We start from the raw sequence: 20,223 nt of genomic DNA on the forward strand, positions 1-20,223 counted from the left end.
TCCATCTTTGGTGCCCACCAGTCCCCAGCCTCCTATCTCCCTCCCACAGGGAGCCTGTCGATCGCTTCTCACACCAAAGCTCTTAGCTCCTTTTCACACTGACACACCCTCTCAGAGAGTGTCAGTACTCATGAGGAAGGCTTGGTCAAAGAGGCCAGAATCAGAGGCCTCAGCTCAAGCTCCTCCCAGATGAGTGTCTTACAGGTTCCTTGCCTTCATACAGAAGTGGGAAAATGGCCCCCTCCCATCCAGCCTCCCAGGCCTTCTCAAGGCCTGATTTAAGCTGATTCAAGTGGGGGAGAAGGGTTCCTTTCCTCCAGGAAGCCCCCCTGTAATGCCACTTGGCCACCTTCCCCAGCTGAACCCTGGATGCCTGGAGCACCACGTGACTGTGAGACACAGACACTGACAACGGCAGGGGTGCCACAGAGACACATCTCAGGAGGAGTGGAAGACACACCAGTGATACCATATCCCATATTTCTTGACTTCAATGATGGTTACAAGAGAGTTTGCTTCAGAATTATTTATTATTTTGTACAGTCTTCGTTTAGGCAATTTTTTCTTATGTCTGTTATATTCGAAATACACACATACAAAGTTAAACAAAGAAACACATCTCAGTGAAGGGGCAATCCCTTAAGCCATTCTTCTATTCAGTGGTATCCAGTCATAACCACGAATGTCCGGGCAAAACTTTCCTTGTGTTCACTATGAGTCTCTCTAAGGTTGGAATGTAAGTTTCTGCTGCATTTTTAAGTTTGCCAATTACAGGAGATAAATGAAGTTTCTTGAACCAAATAGGTGCTCACCAAATGTTTGTTGAATAAATGAATGATAAACATTTATAGACACACATCTGTACATAGCACTGTCCTCTAGGAGTTGTCTATGGTAATGCCTAGTCCCCTTCTAAACTACAAGCCTTCTGAAGGCAGGGTGCCCCAACTCCTCTACATCCAGCCCGGGGAGGGTGCTGCCCAGGGAGAGGTCACAGCCTGAGCCATCCGGGGCCCCATTCTCATCAGAGCTACTTCCCAGACCCAGGGCCCAGTGGCTTCAGGTGGAGGTGGATGCCATTCTTGGAGCGCAGGACAAGCTGGAGCATCTTGATGGGCAGCCGTGAGGGGTCCAGAGAGAACTCAAAGTGGAGCAAGCACATGGCTGTAACCACCTTCATCTCACTCATGGCAAACTGCTGCCCGATGCAGTTCCTGTAGCAAGCAGCACAAAGAGTCATTGTGCAATGGAGCGTCCAGAGTGACGGCATTCAGTGCTCTTAGCAGCCAACAAAAGTCAATTACTGTTTTTGGATGAATAACTTGCTGATAGATTGGTTGACCTGGGCTTATGAAACAAACCTTGAGAGCATAGTGAGGGTCCCAGACTAGGTAGATTCACATGGTGGGGGTCTGGAATAGGGGTCTCTCTTGGAATGACTCACCTATCCCACCTACTTCCCAGGGACAGGAATAAGATAATTGCAAGAAGAAGGCTCCTGCATTAGAATCACCACAAACCCAGCATGATTCCCCCTTATTCAGCGTACCTTCTAATAGTGCCTCCCCTGTGATGTCATCCACCCTCTCCTCCCCAGTCCTGAGGGCCTGGGATACTGGGTCTCTCCATACCTGGGCCCAGCAGAGAAGGGCATAAAGGCAAAGGGATGGCGTTTGGACGCATTCTCAGTGGAAAAGCGCAGAGGGTCAAAGACCTGAGGAGACAGGCCTTGCTTAAACACTCACCAGGTTCTGGCAGACGGTGACCCTCCCAGTCCCCCACCCTGTCTGATATCCCAGCCCATGGAAAGGGTACCTCAGGGTTGGGCCATACAGCACTGTTCCTATGGAGGGCATAGATGTGCATAGAGATCAGGCTTCCTGTGGGCAGAACAGAGGTTGGTGACCAGGTAGTCCTAGGAAGCCAGGCCTACCTCCACATAAAGGTCAGAGTTCCCCTAGTGCCCCCTGGGGTGCCAGCCCCTGCTGACCACTGCCAGTGACAGAGAGTTCATGACCACACCCGACTCATCACAGTACTTTGATGATTATCATGCCCAGTTCCTGTAACCCCAGCACTGGGTGCAGCACCTGACAGACATTTGTGAAATGAATAAAGGGAGAATGAACCCCTCCATCATGAGGTAGAACAGGAAGGAACTATTAAACCTTTTCAGCTGACTGACTCTTGGGAAATTATTATTCATAATATTACTGCCAACAGTAACAGCTATCATTCACCAGGTGCTTACTAGGAACCAGGTACAGGCTTAACACTCTTTATGAAGCTACCACATACAGTTGTGCAGGTTGTACACTGCACAGCATCATAGTCTATGTGAGTGATGCTCTCTAGTGATCTTCAGGGCATGATCTGCATGGTGGTACATGGCAACCTTGGTGGACATTGTCTCTTTAATCCTGACAGCAGCCTTGAAACATAGATACTCTTCTCATCCCCCATTTTACAGAAGTGGAAATGGAGGCTCAGAGGTAGAAGAATTGATCAATATGTTGTGGGACTGGGATTGAGACCCAGGGCTCTCTGAACGCAAAGCCTGAGCTCTTCCCCAAAAGTGCAAAGATTTGACTAAAGGCACAGAGGGTGCCAGAGGAGCATGCAGAGGACTCCATTTCCACCCCCAAATCCACCCATCCCACCTGCAGGTAGAGACCGGCCATCCACAAAGGTGACAGGCTTGCTGAGCTGGCGGTACACCTGGGGCACAGGTGGGTAGAGGCGGAAGCTCTCCTTGATGCACATGGTCAGATAAGTCATTTTGCCCAGATCATCCCTGCCAGCAACACAACCAGAACATTCTGGGAATGGGAAGCAACAGGATTTGGGAAGAAAGCAGACTCCAGCCCCAGTTTTCCCTCACCACCACCACCACATACTCAAGAGTCAGGGCCACAGGGTTCCAAGTGCCTGGGCCAGGCCTGACATGGTGTGGACACTCAGATCTAAGGGATCTGGTTCCACTTTTCTGCATCCCTTTCTCATCTTCACTGGTAGTAGAAGAAGGTACAGGACCCTAGAGATGAATGTGCACACAGCCATCAAAGACAAGGTCACCTCTGCAACTCTCAGGACCCCCATAGATGCCTACAAAGGATAGTTCTTTAGGTTCCAACTTGGTTTCCCCTACTGAGCAGAATGAAAGAAACCGGGGCTGATACACATTGGTTGAATGAATCAACCAAAGTTCATGCATTGTTTAATGAGGTGAGTGTGTGTGTGTGTGTGTGTGTGTGTGTGTGTGTGTGTCTGTGTGCCTTTTCCCTTTGGCCACCAGGAAGCTCAGGCCCAGATATGACATCCAACTATAACTACTGAGCAATATTTTATTACAGAGTTCCCAAACTCCACACTGGCTCTTATTTTTCATTTTCATTTTATTATTTTATTGAATAAATGTCATCTAAGTTGCTTCAAGCTCTAGATGGAATCACGTGAAAATAAAATAAATATTCTAATCCCTGCCTCGGGTTGTGTTCACATTGTTACCCAGCCTACAATGCCTAGCTCTCTCTCTTTGCCTGAATTTTAACCCTCCTTAGAAAGTCAATTCAAGCCTCACTCCTTCCCTCTGCCCTCAGCCTTCAGACCACGCGATCCTGTAATTTTCTCTCGCTGTTTGGTTTGTGAATTTGTCTCTCACAAAACCCCACGGGCAGCAACTTGGCTTCTCTTTCTCTTCCATTCTGCAGCCCTGATAGCACCTGGCATGTGCCTGGATACCCCGTGCGGGGGAATTCTCACATATGACCAACAGAAATGGTAATGAAGCTTCATACTCCAGGTCCCAGACCCTGGAGTTAAAGGTCAGTTCCCCTCAAGTGGATCTAAAGTTCCCCCACCGGCTCAGCATTTTCTGTACCCCTGCTGTGTGCCTAGCCCCTGCTGGAGGCTGCTCAGGAGCCCAGAGAGAAAGGCAGGGTGTCTGACCACAAGCAAGAGCCTGAGGGGAGCAGACAGCGAGCAAGGTTGGAGGAGCTTCTGAGAGACTCCCAGAGCTCACGCTGCAAAGAGAGGTCAAGGTCAATCCTGAAGTGTTCAGGAGTTCAGTCTTGGGCCAAGAAACAGGGGAAAACAATGGAAAGTTTTTAAGTGATGAAGTTTGGGGAAGTCTTTTCTCCTTCACCAGCAGGAGAGATACCGCATCTGGAAGCTGAGTATTGCCATCCAAAGGCAAGTAGCAAGGGACTGGCTCTCCTAGCTGTCCCAACTCTGTTCACCCCCACATTTCCACCTCTTTCTCTCCCAGCTCTCCCTACTCTATCCAGGAACCCAGAAGGGTAATCAGGTTCTACCTTCAGAAGAAGTTAGCACACAAAATAGCAGCCTCTTGTTGACAACTTTCTCTACATAATACATCTGAAAAGGCTCCATTTTGGGAGAATGGGCTCAGGGGTGTGTCTGTGCCCAGCCACCCCCCACCCCCCACCCCCCGCTGTCACAAATCGTATGACACTGGGGGAAACAGGACAGCCGCCACCACCTCACCTGATTTCCAGGATGGTTCAGGACAGGATGGGCACCGCCCTTCCCAAGGGCTGAGCAGGATAAACTGGGCCCACCCTCAGACTCACTCACCACTGGAAGGAGTCCTGGTCCCCCAGGATCTCACGGACCTCCTCTCTACAACGATGCTGGTGCTCAGGGTACAGGGCCATGCAGTAGAGAAACCAGGAGATACCACTGGTGGTGGTGTCATGGCCTTCAAACATGAATGTGTCCACCTCAGCCCGGAGGTCTGCATCTGACAGCTTGCTGTCATCTTCATCCTGGGTTAGGGAAGGCATAATAGGACAGCTCGAAGTATTGGAGATGGGTAACAAGAAGAACTCATAGCAGTGGTTGTCAAATGAAGGTCTCAGGGAGGGAGTGAAAGCTCCTTTTCAGAGGGTGGATTAGGACCTTCCCCCAGATTCCCATCTTCCTTCAGAGCTCAGCCTGGATGCCTCCTCCTCCACAAAGCCCTCCCTAATCGCTCTGGCCAAATGACTTGTGCCTTGTCCAGCCCTGACTGTTAGTTCTGCTCACTGGGCATGCAGAATACCACCTGCCAGAGGAAGACATTTTGGTCAACATCTACCTACTATCTCCCCTGCTGGACTGTAAGCATCTGGAGGGCAGGGCCAGGTCTTTCCCATCTCTGCATCCTAGCACAGGAACTGACCCAGAGTCAGAGCTCAGTGAGTTTCTACAGTTGATGAATAAAGAACTTACAGAATGAATGAATGAATGAATGAATGAATGAATGAAGTCTAAGATTCTAGGATTCTACAAGGCCAACATTTTGGGGGATCTTAGAAGTCTAGAAATGTCATCCAGTCACTACCACATGACCTAGGCTCCCAACTCCACAGCTCAGGCACACACACCCTACACCTGCCCACCTCTGAACCTTTGCTAATATGTTTCCTGGGACGAGGAACAGGTTATATTTGCCGAGTAAAGAGGGGGAAATGCTTAAGAGCTCCTTCTGCTGTCCTGGGAGGATGGTCTGAAGACCTCTCTGGGACCAGTCCTCAGGCGGTGAGGAATCATGTACTCACCCGGGCACCCAGGAGAATGTCCAGGAAGTCCAGGTGCCTCCGGTTCTGGATCTTCTTCCGCACCTTCTCATCCTGAAGGGCTGCCTTCCGCTCCCTGATGACCTGGTCTGAACCGGAAGCACAGAGCGTCACTGCCTGGGAAGCCATCTTGTGTCCAAAGGGCAACTGGGGTCCTATAATAGAAGGGGGAAGAGAGGGGCCAGGAGGAGGAACCCAGGCTTCCTAGGGGTGAGCCTTGTTGGAAAGGCCCACCTGTATGGTCATGGGCCACCTGGCAGGCCCGCAGGAAGCGGCGACCATGTGGGGTGAGCCAGTAGATGAAGTCATTATGGTAGTGGAAGGACACAAGGCGCTGCTGCATCAACAGAGTGAGATCGCTGACTGCAAGGTAGTAGCTGCTGTCCCTGCCAAGCAGAGGGTAGGAGGAAGGATTGGCTTAGACACTGGCCCAGGAGCAGAGCCAGAGCAACTCCATTCCAGAAATCTAGCCCCAACCACAGAGCATCCTGCCCTTCTTCTCCTGCCCTTAAGCCTCCTCGCTAAAGCCAGATGTTTCTCCCCACCATGAGTCTAAGTTCTGGCTCCCCGCAAGCTAAGGCTCCCTGGGACAGGACACTATCTCTTCTCAGGTCAGGGCCCAGGACCCCTGCCAACTCTCTCCTGTAAGCTGGCTTTGGAGACAGTGTGGTCAGCCCCGAGGTGGCCTCTGACCTGTGGCCCAGGCCGGTGTCTCCTCTTCCAAAGGTGCACTTCATGAGCGTGTTCAGCGCCATGTGGCCCACATCGCAGAAGATGTCAAAGGACTTACCCTCCTGAGCCTTCTCTTCCCACTTGTCCTGGAGTCCAGGGATAGGAGGCAATGTGGGGGTCAATTGGACTGGATGCCACAAGCTTCACTCCAGGACCCATAGCCTATCCTCCACCACCAAGCCCCCTTCACCCACTCCCAGTCCCTGCCCTGCCCTCCATCCTGCTGGAATATCAGGGTAGGGTAGGTAGCAATTTGGCAGCCTCTGGGCTACGGGCTCAGAGGGCAGGACCAGGAGGCAGATCTCGCACCGCACACAGATGTTCTCTCCCAGTCAGGGTAGCTTATAAGGGAGTAGGACGGCTGAGAGGTGGTGAGCTCCCCAGCACAGTGTGTGTGTAAGTAATCCTGGAGAGGAGTTTCCTATAAGGGGAAAGACTAGCCTGGGTAACCTGGGGATTATCCAGCCCTGAGACTCTGAGCCTGACCTCTGACATCCCTCTTAGAGATGAGTTGTATTGACAGAATTTTGGGCAGTTGTGGTAGACAGAAAGTGAGGAGACACTTTTTAGGTGTGAAAGCCTTTCCCTATACTCTCAAATAAAGGCAGTCCTCAAACCTGCTATGCTAGGAGTCTTAGTAAGTTCTCACAGAGACCCTTTGGCCTGGGAGGAAAGAGGGCTGGGTCTCCTGATGGAGACCAGGACCGGGCTGCCAGGACACTCAGAGATTCAGCACCTACTCAGTGGCAGCATGTGGCACATGTCAGCAATGCAGGGATTTGGCACTGCTGTTGCAGGCAGAACAGGTCTTGGGGCTCAGCTATTCTCCTCACAGCAGAGCACCACCTGCTCTCCCCAGGACAAAATCATGGTGGAGAGGGGCTAGCCCAGCAGCCAACAGCCTCCACTACTCTGGCACAGGGAGCTCACCAGCATGACACGTGTGGACTCAGCGAACAGAGCCACATAGGGCTTCAGCACATCATAATGAAAGCCAGGTGTGAGCAGCTTGCGGTGCTGGAACCACTTGGGCCCCTCAAGAACTAGCAGGCCTCTCCCTGGGGAAGAGATAGGAGAGAGAGGGCTGGTCAGTCCAGGAGATACCGCCCCACCCCTGGCAGCCTGGGGCTAAGCACATCCTACCTGACTCCATCCCTGAGCCTGGAACCCTCCAAGGATGGGCCACTAAGTGACCCAGTATTGCCCTCCACGCTCTCGCCCTAGGCTACCAGGGCCTCAGGACACAGGTGGCAGCAGTTCTTGGCTGAGTGAGCTCCTTCCTTAGGACAGGATGACTCAGCTTCTGCCTCTCAGCTGCACCCAAAAATCCTGGGTCCAGGAACTTGTGTCAGATGACATTGCCAGATATGAGACAAAGGACATATATCCCCCTGGGGACGGTCAAGCGGGGGGAGCCTGCTGAGCCTTGACTGTCAGCTGCTGAGACTCGCCACAGCTTCAGGACTTGGGGAATGGCCCACTGTGTTCGTGCTTCATGGCCTCAGGTGGGAGCCTTCCTACCCCACCCCAACACACCCAGCAATGGAAATGCATTCCTGCCTCCAAAACCACCTCTTCATTTTCCTGATCCTTTTCTGTCTGCCTTCTAATTTTATCCTCCCATTGATAACTGAAAAGAGTGTTAGAAGCAAACAGACTTCCCAGTGGTACTCGGTGAGTAAATAGGATTGGGAATGTGTTCTCCCTCTTGGCCCTGCCCTTTCTCAGCTCCCAGGAAAACACTGAAGACCTCATAGGATCATGAGTAAAAGAGGAGCTTTGGAGAAGCATATGGTGGCTAAAGAACACTCAGTGGGTTTAACTTGACTACCTCTGAAAAGAAAAAAGTAAAACAAAATAAAATACTCAATGACTCCCACCTACTCTCGACATCAAATCACCTCCTCATCCTGGCAGTCAAGGCTGACCTGTCCTCCCTGCCCAGCCTCATCTCCCAGCTGGGCTCTACCTTGCAGCCATCCCGACAGCCTCACAGCCTCTGGTGACCAGCCGTGGTCCTACCACCACACCATTTCCTCAGACCCTTGCCCTGGCCAGCACCACCTATTTAAATCTCCTTTCGGATCAACTCTAGTGCCACCTCCTTCAGGAAACTGTTCTTCACACTTACACATTCTCCAGAGCCTTTGCCCTGTCTAGAGAAGGCAGACCCTGCCAGAGAAGATGCCTTGGCTCCACAGCTGGGGGTTCTCCTGCTCCTCCCCTGTCTCCCCACTGAGAGCTGAGCTTAGGATGGGTACCCGGGAACTAGGCCATCTGGGATAACCAATTGAGCTGGACAGGGCAGGATCCTAGTCACCCAGCACCATGGGTCTGAGGTGGGCATGGCAGGGAAGGCAGGTGCTCACTCACCAATCCACTGGAGGAAGAAGTCATACACATCAGGGGCCTTAGGGTCTGCAGGAGGAGACAATCAGGTCAAGCAGGGACCCGGGGTTCCTAGAGAAGGCTTGTTTATGAGTAGGGTGGGCACCTCAGCCGCCCAGACTTAGTACACAGGCCCAGGCCTCCTCCTCACATGGTGCCCTGAGCCCTTTGTTCTCAGGAAGCCCCACCCTCTCCTGAGAGTCCCATCCTCTCTCCTCACCCCCACGGCTGTACACAGCTTTGGCATAGTCGGGCTCATAGATGTTCAGGAAGCCAACGAACTGTCCGAACCAGAGTGGGTGGGCATATGGGAACTGGTGGGCCCAGGACACCACTTTGTCCAGGCTCCCCGTCTGCTGGATCTGAAATGATGACAGAAGGTCAAGCTTACTCAGGAACACATTGTCTCTAGCCAGGCCCCAAGTTCCTGGGAGGGCAGGGGAGAAGGCTGCTCAGGCAGGCCCTGGTTGCTTCCTTAACTCTCCTGCACTCCCTTCCCCTAAACATTCCTAGGCCTAGTGCCCTCTCCAGCCCTACAACCACTGCTCTAAGTCCAAGTCACCTTCTTCTCACGCCGGGGTTAGCTCAACATCCCCAAACTAGCCAACCTGCTTCCACTTGGCACCTGCCACCAACTCTCCGCTGCACTGCAGCCAGAAAGTGCTTTCTTCTCCACGTTAAAGCTCTTTCATTATAAAGGTAATATTTGTTCATTGTGCAATAGAGAAATAGCCTCAATTCCACCCCTGCCGCATCTTTCAACACATTTTTATTGAGGGCCTACGTGTACAGGTCTCTGTTCTCAACATCTCAGAGGAATGAGACAGACAAGTTCTGCCCTTTCATTCTATGGAGAAGACAGATAATAGACAAGTAGACAATTAAGTAAAATAATCACAGACAATAGTGATTGCCGAGAATAAAAACAGTGCTATGAGAGACACTAACAGGGAGGGCCTGCTTCGATAGGGTGATCTTGGAAGGCTTCTTGTTGGAGACAACATTTAAGGTGAAACTTGAAGGATGGTGAGGCTCTGGCTGTGTGAAGCATAAAGGAAAAGCATTCTGGGTGAGAAAACAGCAAGCACAAAAGTGCTGGAGTGGGAAAGACCACGGTGTCTTCCAGGAGGTGTCCCATGGTGGGACAGTCACCTTGGATGAGCTTGAATGGGTCATCCAGAGGTTGGTACATGTCCTTTGGAGGTTTTATAGCCACATATACTCACCCAGAGGTGTTTTAAGTAAACAAAGTTATATAATAAATATTTTTGCAAAACCAGCCTTTTTCCATTAAGCATATCTTGTCCTTCTTTCCAGGCTAGTGCACTTAACTGTCATTAATATTTTTAACAGTCGTGTAGTATTTCACTATAGGGATGTAATGTATTTAACTATTTTTCCTCATTTAGTGGGAGTCTTTCAAAGATACACTTAACGCTCCTAGTGGTCTGCCCAGGGGCCTTAGGAAAGGTCCAAGCTCTGGAGTTTGTAAGGAGGCATAGTAAGACTAATCTTTATTAAGCACTTGTTGCGTGCCAGACCTTGTTTAAGCTACTTACATTTTGACCTGATTGAATCCTCACAATTCTAAGTGGTCCCATTTTAGGGAAGAGGAGCGAGCCTGAGGAATAGAGATGTTAGGTTACAATCCCATAAAATTCTTGTTGAGGCCTGAGCCTGTGCTGGGCCTGCTTTTTCTCTCTAAAATTCTCTCTCACAATTGCCACCTACTCATTTATGGTATCCACACAAATTAGGAAGGGAAAAATATCCAAACCTTAATAATTTGGACATTTTTCCCCTCCTAATCTCATTTTGAAATGTGATCTCCAATGTTGGAGGTGGGGCCTCGTGGGAGGTGTTTGCATCATAGGGGTGGATCCCTCATGAATGGCTCTGGGGCCATTCTGGCAGGATTGAGTGAGTTCTCTTGGCTCCCATGATAACTGTTTGTTAAAAAGAGTCTGGCACCCCTCTCTCTCTCTCTCTCTCCTTTCCTCCTCTCTTGTCATGTGATGCCTGCTCCTTCTCATGAATAGCAGTTTCCTAAAGCCCTCACCAGAAGCAGACACTGACCATGCCTCCTGTACAGCCTGTGGAACTGTGAGCCAAATAAACCTTTTACCCAGTCTCAGGTATTCATTTATAGCAACACAAAGGACTAAGACATCCATGTTGTATCTTCCAGGGAATATTCTTAAAGAAGGACACAGGCATCTGATAATGTAGCCCCGAGGGATCCTTTCTGGCCCAAGCCACTATCTCCAAGGGCTCATGGGATTGGGCCTATTTTGGCCTCCAGCCACCTGTCTATGCCTTCTCTAGGGCTCTTCCCCTCCTAGGCCCTCTGTGGAGTCGTGTGTAATCATCCCATAGATCCCTTCCCTCACTGCCTCTGAACTCGGAATCCTGAGTTCAACCCAACAGGACTGTAAGAGTTTTCACTGCCCTTGAGTACACAATGTCAAAAAGAACACAAAGTGATAAAAATCATCTCCACACACAGGTAAGAGGAAACCTGGTATCCCTGCCTCCTTCCTGGCTGGTACCCCTGGAAGTGCTCCTTTCCCCAGTGTCTCTTATTTTTCCATCTGCCCTGCTGGGTTTTCCTCGCCAACTTCCTGGTCATCTGACCATTCCCCTTCTCTCCATCCCTACCAGGTCCAGAAAGCCCAATTGGATGGGTCAAAGAAAGGCTTACATCACAAAAAAGCCAGACTCATAGGATCTCAGGGTCGGAAGGAGACTTTGGCTGATCTGGTTCATCCGAGCCTCACTCCCCTCCTTATCAGTTATGCTTGTGCACCTCTGCACAAGACCCTGGTCTCATACTGACCACATTCACAGCCTGTGCCCTGATCAAGGTCGCAGCCAGCTTGTCACTGCCTCCTTGTGCCCGACTTTCTCCTAGCTCTTTAGATTTATTTAAGAAATAAATAAATCTAAAATAAATAAAAAACGTGTGCATGAGCCCAAGCCATGGCCAAGCTTTTAAATAAAGCTAGAGAACTAGAAGCACCTGCCGGGCGCCTGCCTTGATTACCCCAGGAGCCTGGTAAGAGGGAGGACAGCTCCCAGCACCTGGTCCCACTATTGCAGCTGCAGCCCCTCAAGAGGGCTGAGGCGTCTTCCCTGTGGGGTATACGTGGCTGCCTGGACAGTTCCTCTGGATTACACAACTGGATGCGAACAGGAAGAGAACAGGGCATGAAGATAATTCACTGATCCCAGCTCCCCAGCCTCACCTCCCACCCTCACCCTCACATTGGCACTCCTTGTTGACCTCACCAGAAATAAATCACAGGAAGGATTGGGAAGAGCAAGCATATGTCACCACTCTCCTCTCTGCTTCCCAAGAGTCTAAAGTAAGCTTTGCTCCAAGAATCAGATGGGAAAGGGATTTCAACATTGCCTAGTGGAACCCTGACCTCTTTTTATAGGCGGAAAAGTGCAATACAAAGACCAAAGGGAATTATCTTCACGCCCTGTTCTCTTCCTGTCCCAGACCTCCCAGCCCTGTAAGTGTCCCAGCTCAGGATTATACAACTGGATTACTCATCCAGTGTGAGTTAAGGGAGACCAGGGATCCTGGCTTAGGCTCTTTCTGCAGCCCTTGTTAGCAAGCCTGCTCAAGCCATCAGCCAGTTGACCTGAAGCTCAGTGGGCCAGTGTCCAAGAAACAAGCTACCCTTGACCAGTGTGTTGCAGCTGCAGTGCCCCAGGGGGCTGCTTCAGAACAAAAATAAGTCGGCTCACAAAATGGGGATAAGAGTTTCGAAAAACCAAAGATGACGGAGGAGAAAGACGAAGAGGTTTGCTTTTCGGCAGCATGTCATTGTTCCCTCAAGGCAGGTCATGTCAGTCTCAGATTCCCAGCACACAGGGTGCCTGCCCAGCACCTACACCTGGTAAGAATCCCTGCCCAAGTGCTCAAACATCTCTACTGACAGGCAACTTCTTTTCAAAACACCCCAACCATCTTTGGACAGTCTTAATTCTTCAAAAGGCGTCTTAGTCGCTAAAGAGAAAGCCACCTGCCCATAGCCTTCCCCATGGCTCTCCCTCTGGGACCACACAGGCTCCCACTGCCCAGGGAAGTCCTGCAGGGATTGGGAGTGGGGAGCTAAAACCCCCTAGTTCTGCTCTCCTCCAGGATGGACACCCTTAGGTGCCCTTTGGTGCCCTGGTCTCGGCTGTCTCCCTACTATGGTCCCTCTCCCCACACCCAAGATTACCAGGGCTCCATGTGTGCATGAGTCCAAGCCACTGCCAAGTTTTTAAATAAAGCTAAAGAGCTAGAAGCCAAGAAAAACCAACCAAAAGGGAGTAGAAGTAGCATCTCTGAAATAACTATAAAAATCAGTGGGAAAAGCAGACTCAATGTACACAAACTCACTGGGGATTCAGCCATGAGGTTGAACAGAGCCATGGAGAGCCTGAAAAGAGGGGATCAAATGCAAAATGCCCCAGGGAGCAGGGAGCATTCCTCCCATGCTGGTGACAAACATGACTTCATCCTCCACCCTCCCTTTCAAAGACAAATAAACACATGTACATGTGAACAGATAACATACAGAAAGAACCCCTAGCTCAATAGAAGGAGCAAAGGACTTTGGGTGAGATCAGTGTGGTCACCAGGACTCTCTAGCCACCATGCCTTGGCTAGGAAGTGATGATGGACTTTGTCCAAAGTCACACAACTAGCATCATGCCCCAGTCTTTAGATTCCAAAGCCTGTGCTCTGCCCCCAACACCCTCCCTGTCTTCAGCATCCAAAGATGAACTCCAGACTCAGGAGCACCCAATCAGGTGAGAGGAGGAATGCAGGAAAGCATCCAAACAACTAAAAAGGCAGGAGGGCAGGGACCCAAGAAATGCCCAAGAGTCCAAGAGGATGCAGTCATCTGTTGTCAGTCTGCATGGGCAGCTTTGCTGCCCAGAGTTGGGTCCCCCCAAGAGATTCATCCACTCTTCCAACACATGGGCATTGAGCCAGAGACAGTGCTAGTTTCTGGGGTTACAGCGGTGAGCAAGACAAAGCCCTGCCCCACCAGCATACATTCCAAGCGGGGAGAAAGAAAATAAACAAGAATCAAACACGCCAAGAGTACGATTTCAGGTAGTGATAACTCCCGAAAGAAAAAAAGCAGAGTAAGGGGCAGGGCTGCCACTATGGATGGGAGTGGGCTAGGAAGGCCTCTCTAAGGTGACATTTCAGCAAAGAGCAGCAGAAATGCCTTCTGGAAAGCCCCATGGCATCAGCCACAATCTGCTTCTCAAAAACTTTTCTTTCAACTGCCCCCTCTACCTCTCCCCTCCTCACTCCTGGCAGATCACCCTTGCTCTACTTCCCAGAGAAAATAGAACCCATCAGATAAGAAAACCCAAAAAGTCAGCTGGCAGACCTGAAGGACCACTCCACCTGCGCCCAGCCTCTCTGTTTACTTCTGTTTCAGGAGAGGAGCGTGCAGGGCCTGTCCAAGACCAGTCCCTCTGGATTCCGACCCTCCCCACAAGGTACCTCACCTATCAATCAGCCCCTCTCTCTCAAATCACAGACCTCACCTCTGTAGGCTCCCTCCCATCCTCATTCAAAACTTGTTCAAGTCTCTCACTTTAAAAAAAAAAAAAAAGAAAAGAAAGAAGGAAAACAAAACCAAACCTCCCTTGGTTCAGTTTCCTCCTCCAGCTAACACCTTATTTCCTCATCCCTTCATAATCTAACGTCTCTAAAGAACTGTGACTACTGTTTCCAATTCCTTCCGACAGCCCCACCTCTCCTATGCTGCTCTTGCTAAGGAATCCAGCACCCTCCCCGGTGCTGAGCCCAGATGACTCCCATCTCTCGTGCATGTCTCCTGGATGCCCTCCCCTCTCTCCCAGTGGCCCCCCTGGGCAGCTCCTCACCCACTGTTTGTTCCTCCAGATCCAGTCCTTGGCCTCTTCCCTTGTTGCATCTTCTCCCTGAGAGCTCTCACCTGCTTCTGTGGTTTCCTGTGCCATCTACCTACCAACAATTTCTCAGTTGACAGCTCTTTCCAGTTTACCTGTCTCCTGAGGTCCAGAATCATAATCAACCCCCGGAACTCTCTGCATGACACCCTCCAGATTCCTCAGACCCAGCATTTCCAAACCCACGCTCATACACATCTTCATACACGTTTGTCCCCAAAATCTGCCTCTCCTACTGAACCTGGAGATGGAACCATCACCCACCCCAAAACTAGCCAGGAATACGGAATGTCGTTTTCTCCATTGTTTATATCAATATGAAGAGGGATGTCCTGTGGAGGCAGCCCCTCCACTCTGCAGGCCCACCAAGTGATTTTTACCTTGAAATTAGCAAACCAGAGTGAAAAGAGCCAGATGTAGCAGGTCATGGGAGGAGACTCTGCCACAGAGTTCTCCAAATCTAGTACTCAAGGATTCCATACCCAGGCACTGACAGGGCTGCCAACCACTGAGCCTCCTCTTCCTGGGTCTCAGATGCCCACATTTTAAAATTGAAACAAAAAATGCATTCCTCCTGTTTACAGTCCAGTCTTATGGCTCTCTTTTGATGAGTTTTGCCAGATTCTGCTCTGATCCAGCTGTGTTGATGCCTCCAATTAACAGAGCTCCAAGGGCAATCCTTCTTTCCTTCTCCTGCTACATGGAGGGGCCCTCGCTGACCCTCACATCTGGCTATGGTGGAGGTCTCGATGCCTCTCTCTCCTGTGCCCACCCATGCCAAGACCTGGCCTGCTCTACCTTCCACTTCCCTCCAGCCCACTGGCTCACTCCCCAACACAAGGTGGAGGCCTGGATCACCTCCACCCTAGCCTCCCTACCTCCTATTTGCCCTCTGTCAGTCTGTTTACCACCCTGAAGCCAAAGTGATCTTTCTAAAACATAAGTCTAAGCTTGTCTCTCCCTTGCTTAAATTCCTTCCATCGTTCCCCATCATCCTCAGAATAAGGTAAAGCCTTTTGACCTGGCCTCAAGGATCTGTGTGACATCCCTGTCCACCTCCAGCCTCATCCTCTCCATTCTGTCCTCCCTGTCACCACTGCAGAACTGCTGAGCTACTAACACAGGTATGTCCTAGACCCCAAAAGACAATTTAATTTCCTAAACACACTGCTTTTTCCAGGCTGTGTGCCTTTCTGCACAGATAGCACCTTCTGCCTTTTCTTCTGCACTTCCTGCCACAGGTTTCTACCTCCAGATCTTTGAGGATGTGCCTCATCATCACCTCCCTGGACCTCCCTGACTCCCCACGCTGAGAGGAGCCCTTCTCTAGGCCTAAGGGTTGGTTACACTTGTACTGTGTTATTCATCTCTCCTACAGACCTAGTTCCTCTGAGGCAACCTCTTTGTCTTGATTCTTCATCCTCTGGCCTCAGCATAGGACCAGACCCAGAGTTGTTGATCAGACACTGCTGGTTGCTTAGGAAAGAGGGACCGTATCTGGCTCACAAAGACTGGGTTGATTTGAGAAGAAGGAAGGTGATGAAGAAAGCAAATGCCCCAGGGTGTTTTGTAGCAAGAATCCCTCCACAATGATTTAACACCTGACGTTTATCTGCCCAAAATGCCTATACTTTATCTCTTTCTAACCCCTTCTAACCCAGTAAGGTAAAAATGATTATCTCCACTTTGTTGACAGGGAAACAGAAGCACAGAGAGGTAAAGTGGCTTAGCTAACCAGGCACAGCAAAGGCCTGTGATCAATGTTTACTGAATGAAAATGAGCCACAGCCCTGTCTTCACTACACAGTACAAGGTCAAGGGCACTGTCACAGCAAATGGCATCGCTGGGAAAGAGGCCTCTGCAGTCTCAGAGAATCTCATTTCCTTGGTCTGGGAGCTGACATTCTACACACACACACACACACACACACACACACACACACACACACACACACACACATCAGATTTGTTGGCTTCTTTCAAGGGTTCCAACCTCAGGCCAGCAATATAGCTGAGCACCTACTACATGCAAAGTCCTCCCTGGTTCCTAGACTGGAATGAGGGGGACCCTGGAAGAATAGGACATGTCCCCATCTCCAGAAGACACATTCTGAGAATTGAGGAGGATGACAGGTAGATGCTACCAAGGCCTCCAGACTGTAATTGGAGACCAAGAAGGAGAAATTAATCCTGACGGACAGCTCTTCCCTGCCCCCAGTCCCTTTACCCACCAGTCTTCCTCCCCCTCCTACTCCCATCATTGCTGGGCCTAAGAATCAACTTTGCAGTAACCTTTTATGGACTCACAATGTTATGAATTAAAATGCAGAAGTCCTGGGCCCAGTCTTGACCTAACTCCTGAGCTACTAAACAGACGTAGACAAATACTTTGCACCCTCTGAACTTCAATGTCCTCGTTTTTACATTAGGGAAAATAATCCCCTCTCTGCCCTCCCCATTTCTCAAGTTCAGGTATGAATCCAAGGGAGAACAGAGGCGCCACACCCTGGAGGACTGCAGAAGTTGTGTTTGCAATGGTTCCCCAGGAAACCTTTGTAGTTCTCACAAGTAGTCACCCCTCCAGCCTTTGTTGCTCAACCTGATGCCAAGGGAAGGCCCTTCAGACAGTTGTGTTCGAGCCAAGAAGCCAAAGCTAGGCTGTGTTCCAGGCCCTCTGCATACTCTCAAGGTGGGGGTGGGGGCCGTTGGGGGAAAGAAAACAGCCAGTTCTGACCTGGAGGTGAAGGTGCAAGGTCCCTGTCCTAAAGAAGCCCCTGGCTGAGGGCAAACACAATTTGACGAAGGCAGGTAGAAGTGGAAAGGGAACAAGAAGAAAGGGAGAAAGTTCTCTCTAAATACCTCTTGTACCGCTTTAGTGTCAGACCTCAACCTTCCCTTGGCCCTCCTGTGTACTTAGCAAACCCTCTCCCAGGCCTTCCTGGTCCCTGTGCTTTTCTTTTCCATCATGCTTTCTCCTCTGTGGATACTCTCCCTACTCTCCAACATTCACTACTGGTTCGTTCAGTGATGCCTACACTACACTAGGCTTTATGCTGAACCCTGAGGGTACAGGGATGAATCAGATCAGATCTCCATCCTCCAGAAGCCACAGCCTAGTGGGGAAGATGAACAGGTAAACAGAAGACAACAACCCAACAGGACAAGTGCTGAGACAAAAAGAATGGGGCTAAGGCAGAATCCTGGGGAGGAACCTCGCCCAGCTCTGGAGCAAGGCTCTGGTGTCTGTTTTCCCCTCAGACTATAAGCTCTTTGAACCCCAGGCCTGGGTCTGATTCATCTCTCTGACCTACTCTTTCCTTTCCTGGATGTCTTCCGGATGCATGTTACAGGGTTATCTGTCAGGGCAAGAAAAAGCCTAGAGGTCAAGCTCATTTCTAGTGTCAATCAAGGAAGAGAAGCAGTGCCCCCCGCCCAGACTGAGAATGAGGAAAGTGGGTTCAGGAGGTAGAAGAAGGAACTTGCCTCACTCTGAGCCTCAATCTCTGGCATCTCAGCCGGGTGCGGTGGCTCACGCCTATAATCCCAGCACCTTGGGAGGCCGAGGCAGGTGGATCACTTGAGGTCAGGAGTTTGAGACCAGCCTGCCCAACATAGTGAAACCTCATCTCTACAAAGTGAAAACATTAGCCAGGTGTGGTGGCACATGCCTGTGGTCCCAGCTACTTGGGAGGCTGAGGCACGAGAATTGCTTGAACCTGGGAGGCAGAGGTTGCAGTGAGCCAAGATTGCGCCATTGCACCTCAGCCTGGGAGACACAGCAAAACTCCCCATCTCAAAAAAAAAAAAAAAGAAAGAAAGAAAGAAAGAAAGAAAAGTCTCTGGCACCTCTACCTGGGTTCCCCAAGCTGGCTGCAGATCAAAACACTAACACTTAGACAGGTTTTTAAATGTAAACTCCTAGCTCCAATCTGACAAATTAGAATCTCCAGGGATTGGAGGTCCAGGAATTTGCTTCTCCCAGTCGATTCCAATTCCCTGCCCTGTGTCTAATTAGAAACCTCTGGTCTAGATCCCCATGACAGTAGGAAACTAAGAGGTCTTCCTAAGAGCAGGGGCTAAGGTAGTTTCCACCCTGGAGTAATAGGAGTTACTCAGTTCCTGGAGTAGCAGGAAGATGAACCATGATCTGAACCTGGGAAGGTATCACGGCTCCTGAGCCACCCATAGGCATGGCCGGGAGAGCCCTGCCTTTGGGGACACCAACCACCTAGACACTCGGTGAAGCCTGTCATGTGGTGGTACTCGTCTTCATGCTCACTCTCATTTCCTGCCTTATAAATGGAAATCTTTACACTACACACAACAACGCGGATGCTGACTGAGCTTTCAACGGATTGCCCACTTCTATGGACTATTCAGAGGTTTTGGATTTCTGCCATTGCCTTTCTGTCACTGCTGAGCCTTTAGCAGAACCTGGTCCAAACTTCGGGCCTCAGAATGAAGAGAAGGCGTCTGTGGCATGCTTGAGCCCTGACTTGGAAGTTGCCCCCACTTCTGAAGTCAGCTTGAAAGGCTGGAGTGAAGGAGAAATTCCAGTGGGAAAGCTGAATGGAAGCCATGGATCCCAGGACATCATCCCCCTGCCCAAGTTTGAAGTCTCTCTCCACAGCACCCTAGGAATTAGACCTGATTTTCTGAAAGAAGGGAGGATGTTTTCTTTCTCCCCAACCCCCGACCTCCACATACCTCCAGGGCATGTCCAAAGAGCCAGTGAGTTGGAGGCCCTGGGAAGTTGCCCATAGCCTTAGCCAACCTCTGCCTCCGCAGCAGCAGGCGGATGAGCTTGAGAAAGCCTAAGACCAAGATCAGCCCAGAAGCCCACAGGCCCAAGCAGGAGAGTCTCAGGGAGAGGAAGCTGGGCACCATGGCTGGAACTCCAGTCACCCAGCCTTCGTTCGACTTGCCTCCAGCTGCTCCTGGTTTCCTTTATACTCTGGACCCATGCATCCTGTCAGCTCCCAGCCCCAGCCACTCCCTGAAGCCAGCAGCAGCCAAGACTGGGCTGAGTGCCATAAGGCGGAGACAGCAACCCCCAAAGCCACAAACAACAGAAGAGAGAGCCTAGTGGCCTTCTCCCAAAATTCAGCTAAAGAGAAACCTAATAGTGAACTCCAAAAAAAAAGCAGGCAATGGGCATCCCACCTTGATTCCTTAAAACAAACAGATGGCAATTCTTGGTGTAATCATCAGCATAATAACCACTGCCTTCTCATATAAGCACTGTGAATGTTTCAGGCACTTTTTACATACTATCTCATTTAACCCAAACAGCAAAGGAGGTCGGAGGCACTCACATTTTATACCCATTTCCCAGATAATGAAGCAGAGGCTCAGCTTGCCTACGCTTTCTCTCAAGAAAGCTTCCAGTGTCCCCTTCAATATGAACCCTTGAGAGAGCTAGCACTTATGCTAGGCTCGCAATGCTTTGAATTCTTTTTTGTGAGTCACCTTCAGAGACAAGGTTCTAGCCCCAAAAGGGAAATACCAGGTCAGAAAGGGGCCAACTCCACCCCTAAAACAATAGTGCCATTTTGACACTTAGGAACATAGA

General features: G+C 50.4%; 1 protein-coding gene across 2 annotated transcripts; it reads right to left on the reverse strand.

The window, feature by feature from the left end:
- Positions 1–511: 511 nt before the first annotated feature.
- Positions 512–19,587, reverse strand: CYP4B1 (cytochrome P450 family 4 subfamily B member 1). Of its 2 annotated transcripts, none has more exons than XM_011764080.2 (12): positions 19,359–19,587; positions 8,920–9,061; positions 8,685–8,729; positions 7,242–7,369; positions 6,273–6,397; positions 5,814–5,965; positions 5,562–5,668; positions 4,597–4,787; positions 2,661–2,794; positions 1,816–1,880; positions 1,632–1,714; positions 512–1,214 (listed from the first exon to the last, which is right to left on the reverse strand). In XM_011764080.2, exons 1-12 carry the CDS (start codon positions 19,536–19,538, stop codon positions 1,031–1,033), a joined length of 1,536 nt encoding a protein of 511 aa, XP_011762382.2. In that variant the 5' UTR covers positions 19,539–19,587; the 3' UTR covers positions 512–1,030. The 2 variants fall into 2 exon arrangements, with proteins under 2 accessions (XP_011762382.2, XP_011762383.2); XM_011764081.3 differs by lacking the exon at positions 19,359–19,587 and adding an exon at positions 10,259–10,300.
- Positions 19,588–20,223: the final 636 nt, after the last annotated feature.

This window comes from Macaca nemestrina, chromosome 1 (genome assembly GCF_043159975.1).
Source record: "Macaca nemestrina isolate mMacNem1 chromosome 1, mMacNem.hap1, whole genome shotgun sequence".
Classification (NCBI taxonomy): Eukaryota; Metazoa; Chordata; class Mammalia; order Primates; family Cercopithecidae; genus Macaca; species Macaca nemestrina.